This window comes from Gymnoscopelus braueri (genome assembly GCF_963280865.1).
Source record: "Gymnoscopelus braueri genome assembly, chromosome: 18".
Taxonomy (NCBI): domain Eukaryota; kingdom Metazoa; phylum Chordata; class Actinopteri; order Myctophiformes; family Myctophidae; genus Gymnoscopelus; species Gymnoscopelus braueri.
In genome coordinates this window covers 39,312,349-39,324,848 of record NC_137618.1, presented here as the reverse complement: position 1 = coordinate 39,324,848, position 12,500 = coordinate 39,312,349, and the positions used below count along the sequence as shown (strand labels likewise).

Below are 12,500 nucleotides of genomic sequence, written 5' to 3'. Positions count from 1 at the left end.
GTGTGTGTGTGTGTGTGTGTGTGTGTGTGTGTGTGTGTGTGTGTGTGTGTGTGTGTGTGTGTGTGTGTGTGTGTGTGTGTGTGTGTGTGTGTGTGTGTTTTTGTGTGTGTGTGTTAGAGAGACAATAATGCAGTACAAATAGGGAGACAGCGGTTACACTCTTTTCTAATTTTATTATCAATCATTAGCTGAAAACATATAGTAGCTATTACAAGGAAGTCATTTGGGGCACGACCTGTTGATAAGTCAAAAGTGCCTCAGAGCGAGTGCACAAGGGTGCATGTGCATTGTGCACACAGTGTGTGTGTGTGTGTGTGTGTGCGTGCGCACACACACACACACACACACTACATTATCCCATATTATAGTGCGCACAGCCTCATATAATGGAGCGCACAGCCTCCTGTGTGTGTGTGTGTGTGTGTGTGTGTGTGTGTGTGTGTGTGTTTTGTGTGTGTGTGTGGTGTGTGTGTGTGTGTGTGTGTGTGTGTGTGTGTGTGTGTGTGTGTGTGTGTGTGTGTGTGTGTGTGTGTGTGTGTGTGTGTGTGTGTGTGTGTGTACGCTGGGCAAGTCCTAGCCGGTTGAGTAGATTTTTTGGGGGCTTTTCTGCCTTTATTTGGTGTACAGTTGAGCTAGACAGGAAACAGGAGAGAGATGGGGAGTGATACGCAGCGAAGGTCGTCGGGCTCGGGAATCGGACTTTCGCGACTCACTGTCAGGCTCGCTGTCAGGCATTAGAGCCTATAGACCAATTATTTGTTTACTAACATTGAGACTGGACGCACAGGTGATTGTTTCACGCAATCAATTCCCAACCTGTTGTTTTGGGGTGCGCTGGTTTCAGCACACCCCAACCCCCTCTTGTGTGTTGGCTAGTGAGGCGCGTCCTAGCGAGACCTGACAGAATGGGTTTCATTGCGCGCATACTGGTTCTTATCAGTGTGACGTTGTCTGTTAAGGGGTCTATACAGTATGTGTACTGTATGTGCTTTAATCACTAGGCCATCGGCGACCCCCGGATGAGTATCTAAACAGAAGTACTGAAATTTGGCAGAACTGCCTCCCTAGGAAATGACGCTGAGGCTTTACAAATCTGTTTAAATTCTCTGTGCATGAAACGTGTGTTGTGATTGGTCAAAAAAGACAGTTTCTGGGGGAAATACATATGACGGAAGTCCCGCCTTATAGACATTCTCTGCATTAGGTCATTATTACCAGGCTTTTCTCCACGGGGATGAGAAAAGGCTGGGAATGAGGCTAGTGTGTGTGTGTGTGTGTGTGTGTGTGTGTGTGTGTGTGTGTGTGTGTGTGTGTGTGTGTGTGTGTGTGTGTGTGCGTGTGTGTAGATGGCTACGTCATATAGGTAGATGCATTTTACTGTGATCAGCTTTGCCCCACTTTCTCTAAACTTTATACTATATAACTGCACACACGCACCCACACACCCACACACCCACACACACACACACACACACACACACACACACACACACACACACACACACACACACACACACACACACTCAGACAGACCGCACTCCACTTAAAACCCACAGGCGCGGCATGCTGATAGGAAGGATATGGGACTGTCGTCTTGGCACAAATGAGTGTGTGTAACAGCAGGAACAAAATGCTAAGCTTTGAAGAGCACAGGAGCCCAGGGAATACTAATGAATGTTTACACCTGACCCAGGAAGAAAACATCTCACTATGAGAGAGAGAGAGACACACACACACAGGGAGACACAGATAGACACAGAAAGAGAGACAGAGACAGAGAGAGAGAGAGAAATTATGAAAGAAAGAAAGGAAAGAAAAAAGGAAGGAGGGACGCAAAGGGAGGTAAGGAAGGGAGAGAGAGAGGGAAATGAAGAGAGGAGAGAAAAAGAAGAGAGAAAAATGAGGCAAGAGGGGAATGAGGGAGGAGAGATAAGGAGTTTGAGAGAAAAAGAGGGAGAGTATACGAGAGAGAAAGAGAAAAAGTGCAGAGGCTGGGACGAGTGAAAGTAAGAGAGGGAGGGTAAAATGAAACTGGGTGCAGCGAGTGCACAAGGCTCTCCATATTCTTTCATATCTCTCTCTCTCTCTCTCTCTCTCTCTCTCTCTCTCTCTCTCTCTCTCTCTCTCTTTCTACCTCCCTCTTCTACCCCCCCCCCCCCCCTCTCTCATCTCTCCAGAAGTAGCTCTCATTATATGAGCAGAGATCAGGGTATAGGCAGGGCGGTACATGTACAGTATGTGTAAGAAGCCCAGCTGTTCCACACATCAAACTCCCACCTCCAAGTCACCAGAGGTGCTGTAAATTATCTTAACCCGATAAACATTTCATTTATCTCTTTATTGACACGCGGCGTGGAGCTAAACGGGCTAAGCAGACGTGGGATATAGCGCACGGACCGAACAGAGACCTCCGGAGGAGGAGGAGGAGGAGGAGGATTTCTTTATTAACCCTCACCCGACTACAGAGCGCACACAGCATTACTCACTGTAAATGCCCTGAGGGATGAGTTTCAGAGGAAGTAAGAAGAGTTAATTACGTTCATGTACGCTGCAGATCGGGGAGGCTATAGGCCTACAACGGGCTCGTGCTTGGTGGTCCCCTGGGAGTTCCAGAGTGTGGAAAGTAATTTGCTTCACCTTCCGGGCGTGCCAGTCGCGTGGAGGTTGAAACCGGTGGACTCTCAAAGAGTGCGACCGGCCCGACGGACGACATTGTCTGATATTTGTGTCACTTGCTTAATACACTCGCAGATGTGCGCCGGGACAGGTCACTTTACTTTTTACATACAGTACATACACACAGCCATGTGTGTTAATAGAAAAGATGTTTATAACCTTGGAGTAAGGACACAGCGCCCTCAAACGAAATAAGCACTAGGATCAACCGACAGACTGCTATTTTTCTTAACCCATTCAATACGCGAACGCATCTACAGATGTCTTCTAAATCCTAACAGTTTTATGAATAATATCAGTGGTTCTCAAACTTTTTCACGTCAAGGACCCCTCAAAATGATATGTATTTGGTCTCGGACCCCCATCTCAAAATATGTTGTTCCAGGGACCCCCAGAAGCAAAGATTTGAGTTACAAATGTTCGCTTTAAATATATATATATTCAAAGATTTGCACAAATGTTCATGATCTTTCAAAAATAGCCAAAGTATAAAATAATGGCTATAGCTAAAATCTAAAATGACACAGATGCGTTCTCGGATTGAATGGGTTAATACTTCTACAATTCTTTGAGTATTCCTTGTATTAAATTCACCTTGTTGTCGTATATACGTTTAATATTATCATTACTGTTTCTGCTACAATGTCTGAGGAACCAGAACAAAATGATTGTAGTCTTTGTACCCATATACACAAGACGTAACAAACCTTGTGCATATCACTGGCTTCTTGCTGAGGAGAGGTGAGGCACACTTTCATATTAGAAGATTCTTACCATGACCTTATATTGTATTGTATTGCTTTTCACCAATTGACTGTAGAGGCAAAATTCCGCATTATTCTTCACACCGAATGAAAAACATCTGTTGAATTAATGACAAAACCCTCATATGACTCAATGTAAATGATGGAACAAGAAACTCTTTTAACCCATTAAGGCCTGAGGTTCCGATTCTACAAAATGTCTTCTAAATCCTAACAGTTTTCTGAAAAACGTATGTTGCTGTATCAGCGGTTCTCAAACTTTTTCACGTCAAGGACCTCCTAAATTATATGTATTTGGCTGCAGACCCCCATCTGAAAACATTTTGTTCCAGGGACCCCCAGAAGCAAAGATTTCAGTTAAAAATGTTCGCTTTAAAAATATATATATTCAAAGATTTGCACACATTTTCACGATAAAAAAATAATAGCAGATGTACAAGCTCATAGAGCGTTACTTGTGCCGCGCTATGAGCTTGTATATCTGCTATTTTTGAATAGCCAAAGTATAAAACAATTCCCGGTTTTAATGGGTTAAAACACTTCTTAGTCTGTCCGTTTTGGTGCATTTGTATATTTTGCTCTTTGAAGTCTCAGCCATTAGCATTTTGAAGGTCATTCAGTATAAACTGCAGTCAGATCCTCTTGAAAACAGTAGTCAAAAGACAATACATCAAAAACTGTAAATCTGTCCTAATGGCTAATGGGTTTTCGGAGCACACTGTAATATATGGCCATCTGTTGGGGACTGCTGGGAGGCTCATGAACAGTTTTCTATCTCCCAGATGATGTCTGTCTGTCTTATTTGTCCATCTGTCTGTCGCTGGACGGGGAATTGTTTAACGGTTAGCGTTCCTAATAGGGAAACAGGCTGGTTTGTGAGCATTCAGTCAGACGCCCAATCTATTTTATTGGCCAAGTACGTTTATCACATAAATGAAATTGGCTCTGGCTGGTTACACACTTGTTCCACGCAAACACCAAATGCACGGTATGACATACTGTACGGGAATAATGTGTAGGAGTACAACATCTGATGATCTGATGTGTATTTACATACTTGCTACAGAACATTAACCACTTAAACCAGGGCTCTATTGCGACTAACTGTAGGTCCCCTTCTTTTATACTATATAGGTAATGGTATAATAGGTAAAGACATTTTTTAAATGTCATTCATAAACTTAAAGGCATAGTACTGTATGTAACTTTGCCCTGTGTTTACATAACAAAACAATAAATACATTTGTTTTACCAATCATTCCTCTCCATACCAGCAGTCATCGCCAACTGGAGTAGTGTGGTGGTGTTTACCTGCAGAAACACACTGCTCTCTCGCTCTCTCTCGATGTTTTTGGGCTTCCAAAAAACACCACACACTACTCCAGTGGCTGATGACTGCTGGTATAGAGGGAAATGATTGGTAAAAAATATATATTGTTTTTGTTTTTGACAGCGATGTTTTTGGACCCATATGCAGCAACTCAACTTCAAAGTAAAGGCAGGAAACCAATTAAGGAGGACAGTTTAACGACAACTTTACTTAATATAGTAAGGGCAACAGAGGTACACCTCACAGGGCAATACACGGAAACCCGGAATAACATACAACAATGATCCAGCACTGACAGCAGCCACAGGCAGTTTTAAATAGCCTGAGGCTCGTTAGCCAACTAGGCACGGCTGACACCGGCAGGCGAGTCCACTCTAGGGAATCAGGAGGAAGACACACACTGGGCAAAGTCACCCCAGGGGAATGGCACATTACACAGGGCAGGGGCAGACGCAGGCAGCGCAGGGGCAGATTGTGACAGTTTTGTCATGTAAACTCAGGGCAAAGTTACGAACTATGCCTTTAACTTACCGTCCTAAAATACTACTGTCCTCACAAGTATAGTAATACAAACGTGTGTGTGTGTGTGTGTGTGTGTGTGTGTGTGTGTGTGTGTGTGTGTGTGTGTGTGTGTGTGTGTGTGTGTGTGTGTGTGTGTGTGTGTGTGTGTGTGTGTGTGTGTGTGTGTGTGTGTGTGTGTGCTATGCTACCTTGCTGAAGGCCAAGCAGTCCTTGTCCTGGTCCTTGTCTTTGACCTCGAAGTCGTACAGCGCCTTGCCCTGGGGCGGAGTCTGGCTGAGGGGGCGGAGCAGCTGGATGTAGCTGGCGGGCAGGAAGCCGTGGCAGCCGTTGAGCTCGCCGTGGTACCAGTTCTCGTCCACCTTGCGTCGCAGGATGATGATGTCACCTTTGTTGAACTGGAGGTCTCCGGGCTCCTTGCCCTCGTAGGAGTAGAGGGCCTTGCCACAGGGCAGCGCCGGGACATTCTGGAATGTAAATCACACACACACAGATTTGTTAGCATACTTTGAGGACTGTCTTTCCACTTTCAGTGACTTCATTAATTCATTTTGTTCATTAATTCATTAATTTGCCAAAACCCCTAATTCTGAGCTTCAATTTAATCCTAAACATAACCCCATGACCCTAAAACAGTCTCTTGAAAAGCGACGACTAGCAAAATATCCTAATTTTGCAGGGAAGCCCAATTTAAAGGGAGGAAAGGGAAACTAAACAGTCTGTATGTACACATAAAGATTTTGCCTCGTTATGTACTGTATTTTACGGCTGTGTAGAATTTCTAACAACTCTTACTATGTCTTAGCTAAAGTTATTTGACTGCGTAGTGATGATTTAATGAAGCATTTGGGGGAAGTGTGCAAGCTCATTTGTATGTATGGCCAACTGTTCAATCTTGTATTAACATACTCTACCATACAGATTGGTTCAAATAACCTTTTCTTAATTAAAACAAGCCCATGGTGTGTGTGTGTGTGTGTGTGTGTGTGTGTGTGTGTGTGTGTGTGTGTGTGTGTGTGTGTGTGTGTGTGTGTGTGTGTGTGTGTGTGTGTGTGTGTGTGTGTGTGTGTGTGTGTGCATGCATCTGGGTGCTTGCATGATGAGCGTGTGTGTGTACATGTGTTCCTTCCTTTTGAAACCCAAAGGTCCTCTCAAGGACAATCACAACTTGTTGAAACCTTCCCAAACATTATATTCCTGAGTGTATGAGAACGTTCTGCCCGCTATGCGGGCAGAACGTCTAGTAGTGTTTAAATTTTTAACAACGCATCGCGTCCTGCCGTCCTCCCTCTCTCTCCATCTCCGTGTCTCTCTCTCTCTCTCCCCTCTGGCCCTCTCTCCCTGTCTTCCTCTCTCTCCCTCCCTCGTTCCCTCTCTCTCTCTTTCTCTTCCTCTCTCTCCCTCTCTGTCTCTCTGTCTCTCTCTGTCCATCAGCGAAAATTCTGTCGCTGTGTTTGGCTCACTATTCTCTCTCTCCCACCCTCCCTCTCTCTCCCCCTCTCTCCCTGTGTGCGCGCATGGCTGTCCCCCCCGCCCCACCCCCACCACACACACACACACACACACACACACACACAGAGACGTGCGTGGTGTCACTCTCTCCCCGTCTCTGGCGCGTTTCCGCGACTAATGTGACGCAACGGGACTTTTGAGATGGCCATGCCCAAAATAGGTTGCCTTATTCGGATACATGCGTGTGACTGGCCACCCCTGCCGGTTCTCTGAATTTTTATTTTTAAATAGGCTCTGTCATGATTAATTGACCACACATATGAAGTGAAACAACTAAATTCTATCCAAACGATATGTTATAAGTAAATTCCGTGCCTCAAAGAAGAAGTTTGAGAGCGTTTTATAGCCGAAAGTAAGAAGTGAAGGCACCATAGGAAGGCACTCGCACAAACAACAATGGCTGCCGTTCGTCTTTTTTCAGGCTGCACTCGGCTGCATTCGGGCTCACTCGAACTCGCCACCTGATTGGCCAACTTTTGCTGTCAATCACAGAACGATGAGCGACGATGCTGATAGGCTCGGAGAGTGAGGTTGGGTTGCCATGTCCAGGTGTTGTAAGCGTGAAGTGGGTGTAAATTGGTTAGAGAAAGTGCGTCGACGCATGCGCAGTGCGCAGCTTTGTGTTTTTTCATGAAGCTGGTTGCTTGTTGCTCGCGCACGATCTGGCAACTGCGGTGCATACGCATGCGCAGTTTTTTATTTTTCCGTTCCCTGGTACAGCAAGTCTGCCAATTGTAATATAGATACCAGCTTCCCACAACAATTGATAATCTCTTTTCTTATAACCGACTGATACTAAATATCAGGTGACAATGACTTCCATTATCTCTACGTGACTTAATGCATCAGAGAGTACATACAGTCTCCCTACTCTTCAATCAAGCCCGAGAACACCATTCAAAACCCAATAGAACATGGCGCCACCATGTTATATTCGGTTCCTCAAGCTATATTGAGACATTTTTAGACCCTGGTGTCAGGTAGGAGTCACCTACTGGTAGTAGGTAGCACAAGTAGTAGTGAGCAGCACAGCCTGAAGCTCATAAGCCATAATATCTCGCCTGGCCACGCAGGGAATTGCCTCTTGCCCTGAGCGGACGATAATTGCTCTCCCAACCAGGAGAGCGGTTGCAATTACATGAAACATATCGCTGCTGTCGGGTGGAAACCTTGTATGTCCAAAACCGTTCCTTTTTTATTAATATATATTTTTTAAACATAAAAAAAAAATCAAAATACTTTTTGTTTGACAGTCTTATATGATGAAGTAGGGCATTCATTTACGAAAAAACATAAAAAGTTGAAATTTGGAGATATGATGTCCACGCTATGGGCTATGGATTGAGTGCAGCTTTAAATGAACACTGAGGATTTTGCAGTGTAGAGGGGGGGGGGGGGGGCATGTATACACCTAACACTCCAAAGACATAACAAAGACCCAGTGGAGCTGCATCTCATGGAAGATGCAAGTAAACACACAACACGGTGTAGAGAGGAGAGCAAACAACAGAGAGAGAAGGGTAAACAACACACACACAGAGAGAGAGAGAGAGAGAGAGAAGGGGAGAGAGAGGGAGAGGGAGGGCCAGGGGAATGAACAGAGAGAACATCAGCTTTTTGTTCTTCTACCCTAAGCAGGTGTTTACAATGAGGCTGGCAGTCTCTTTGGTATGGGACTACTGCTGAGACACAGGATGACGCATTCTGCTGCAAGTGTGCCGCACACACACACACACACACACACACACACACACACACACACACACACACACACACACACACACACACACACACACACACACACACACACACACACACACACACACACACACACACACACACACACAGTGAGTGCATAAAGACCTATATTTAAAGAGAGGTACAAGTAGCCTTGGGAACCAATGGTTCCCGAGCCATGTGGTCCAGGACTGGAGCCTGTCTTCTGTGTCTGTAGAGTGAGGCAGCTTGGTGCACAAGTACACCCCCTGGACATGACTCTAGTTATGTCACAGGGACTAACCCCGCAATCCAACCCCATGGGTTTTGGCATTGGGTACCATTTTTATAGTCTTTGGTACAGTATGTCCCGGCCGGGGGATTTAACCCCGACCTCCCAATCAGGGCAGACACTCTTACCACATGGCCACTGAGCTGGTAGAAGTACCAAAACAATCCCCCAAAAACTCCCAAAAAGGCTCAATATACAGAGTTACACACACAAACAGTCGCATGCACAGAGACACAAATACATGCGCTGCCACGTGCTTATTGATTCCCCCTAGACTAGTAGCCTGAAGCGTGCTGTGCTCTATAGCAGATCACACATCAGTTTAAGGCCTGGAGGCCTCACAGCCTGTCTGCTGTGTGGATGTCCTCAGATCAGCACTGACGCAACAGGAAGAAAGACAGCACACACACGTGCACACACACACGCACGCACGCGCTCGCACACACTCCGCAAAAAAACAAAGATACAAGCGCAGATTTACAGAAAGACGCATGAATTTGCACGTATGCAAGCGCACACACACAGAGACATAATAATGATGATAATAATAATAATAATAATAATAATGATAAACACATATGTATACACGGGGGGAAAAGAATAATCAAACAATAGCAACAGTATTAAGAAAAACTACATTTTGTCCGTTGGTTCTAGCTATTAAGCTGCTTGAATATGCTGTGTGCCAGGTTCTTACTCCTACCTACACACTAACACAAACACACACACGTGTGTACACACACACACGCACACACACACACCTCACAGAAGCATACGCACACGTCACGCTTATGAGCTTCAGTCACAAACACACACGCGTGCACACACACACACACACACACACACACACACACACACACACACACACACACACACACACACACACACACACACACACACACACACACACACACACACACACACAGAAAGGTAGACATTCATACAGTGTACACACGTGTACTTACACCTACACACAAACACATGACACACATTTGTGCAAAACTAATTGGACAGACAAATTTGGATAAACGCAAACGCACACATATGGGGAGCATCAGGATAAAGCTGTTGCCTGCTGTGTTCTCCTCCCCCCTCCTCTGCAAGGAACCATGGGAGAAGAGAGGGAAGGGGGGGTGGGAGAAGAGAGGGTAGAGGAAGAAAAGGTGAGGAGAGGAGGATATACACAGAAAGAGGAAAGAAAAGGTGTCTTGGGGGAGCGGAGCTTAGCGGGTGGTTACAGGAAGGTGTCATCTACCAAGATAATTGGGAGACTCAAGAGAAAACGTTGAAGGGATTTGAAGTCAAAATGTGAAAGTGACATGAATGCGACGGCAATCATGGAGTGAGAAAAGCACATCGCGCTTTGTTCGGTCTGTGTAGCGTTTGCAGCACTTCCAAGCGGTCAAACTTGTAGCGATATGCTGACTGAAAAACATATTGTTTTCAGATTGCGTACAATTTGCCTTTTAGATTTACCACTTCTACAAAATGTCTTCTAAATCCTAACAGAAAAAACTTATGTTGCTATATCAGTGGTTCTCAAACGTTTTCATGTCAAGGACCTCCAAAAAATGTGTTTGGCTGCAGACCCCCATCTGAAAATATTTTGTTCCAGGGACCCCCAGAAGCAAAGATTTGAGTTACAAATATTTGCATTAAATATATGTATATTCAAAGATTTGCACACATTTTCAAGATTTTTCAAAAATAGCAGATCTACAAGCTCTTTGCCGAGCTATGAGCTTGTATATCTGCTATTTTTGAATAGTTCAGGTATAAAATAATGGTTTCATTGGTTACACAAAATGCGTTCCCGGTTTTAATGGGTTAACCACTTAACAACATACTTCGTTGACCGCGGTCCCCCAGGGGTTTATATTTGGTCCTTTCCCTTTTCCCTCATCATCAAATCTCATCAAATCTCTGATAAACAGTATAAGCTCACAACGTGTCACAATGTCAAGCTGAATGTTCATCTATGATGACATATAACCAGAATAGGGACGCTAGGGTTCATGTGGTTGAGCCCTTTGCATAGTGAATTTAGCAGAGCTACAAGCTCACAAATTTACTTTTTTTTCTCTCCTTTCTACATTTCCATCTATTATGATGACATGCTCAAAATAGGGACACCAGGTTCAACGTTTCTAAGGAGAACAACCATATTTACACGATGGACATTTTACTCTTAAGTCACACTCTTATGTAGTAACCCAAAAATATGACATAAGTACATCCGTAATCGATGGTCTAGGACAGTGGTTCTCAAAGTGGGGTCCTTGAGGGGGTTCCAGGAGGTCTGCAACACAATTATTGATAGTTAGGAACCAAATGGACCCATACAGGTCTGTAACTCTGAGAGTGTACAAATGAAACAATTGGCTTAACTATTATAGTCACCCTGGATACAAGTGTCTTCTAAATGGATGTACAACGGCTCATAGCATCTGTTTCATTCTGCCCTACATGCATGCCTACACAGATATACAGAAATCTGCTCCCCTTCAGCTCTGACCAAACCTTTAACATCCCATTATGAACTGTCAAACGTAACCGAGACTCCTTGAAATCCTGAAAATGTATTAGAACAGCACATAATAAAATAATCTGTACCATTCTCTAGAAACATAGAAATCACTGTAACAGATTGAAATCATCAGTCGTTATATAAAAGTGTGTTTACATCATGCGTAAAAATGCATGTTGAATTTAGTTTCGCTTTCTTCGCGCTGAGGCAAAACATGGAAGCAAATGGAAGTGCTGTGAGATCAAAGAAAAGAAAAGGCTAGGAAGGTGAGGAACCGATGAGTAATTTGTGCAGGTGTGATGTAAAACAATCAGATCAATGATAATCATAAAAAACACCTCACCTCCAGGCTAACGCAGTGAAAGGAAAATGAAATCTCAAACACTATCATCACGAACAAAAGAACATTTGTGTCTACTTGAGCGTAAACATTTGTTCAGTCCCACGTGCAGTCACCTGTTATGTAACCCCCCCCCCCTTCTCTCTCAGTCTCTGTCTCTCGTTCACTCTTTCTAGTGCAGCGGTCTTCAACAGGGGGTCCTCAGAGTTACTACATTTGGTCCGCCAAATCTTTGTGCGACGGGGAACATTAGCCGAAAATAGCAGATCTACAAGCTCACAACGTCTCGCGCTGCGAGGCGTTGTGAGCTTGTAGATCTGCTATTTTCGGAGAGTTGGTGTATAGAGGAAAAAGAGCAGACCAGGTACAGAGCCAACGGTCAAGACTCAAGTTGACTAAATATTGACGGTTTAAAGGTTAACTATCTAAAAATACACATTACTGTAACATGAATCCAGCTAGCTATGAAAAAGTTAAAATCTGCAACACATGTTATGTTATTCAATATGAAGTGGGGGTCCCTGCTTCGTCTCTCTTTCAGCTAGGGGGTCCTTGGCCTGAAAAAAACGTTGAAGGCCCCTGCTCTAGTCTCTTGTTGTTTTTGTAGACCATGGTGAAATTCATTCTGGGTGTTTTGGATTATTTTGTCTCGGTGGTTTAATGAAAGGTGCTTTTAAAGGTCAAAGGTCTCTCCTTTTTTCATAGATAATGACCAGTGTTGGTGGAACTTAATTTAAGTTTTGGAGGAAGTTTCTCAGTGGTTTAACAGGGTCTCTCTTCATCCATGGAGGCAGAGGTTAGTGTAGCAGCGTGTAGACATTAAA

At 44.3% G+C, this 12,500-nt stretch overlaps 1 protein-coding gene across 2 annotated transcripts in view; it reads right to left on the bottom strand.

The window, feature by feature from the left end:
- LOC308105641 (E3 ubiquitin-protein ligase SH3RF3-like) overlaps positions 1-12,500 on the bottom strand; it is a 153,077-nt gene that overhangs the window by 48,790 nt on the left and 91,787 nt on the right. For both annotated transcript variants that reach the window (XM_080456496.1, XM_080456497.1), the window contains exon 2: positions 5,481-5,756. In XM_080456496.1, the coding sequence (XP_080312622.1) occupies positions 5,481-5,756 (276 nt within the window). The remainder of the gene's footprint in view (positions 1-5,480; positions 5,757-12,500) is intronic.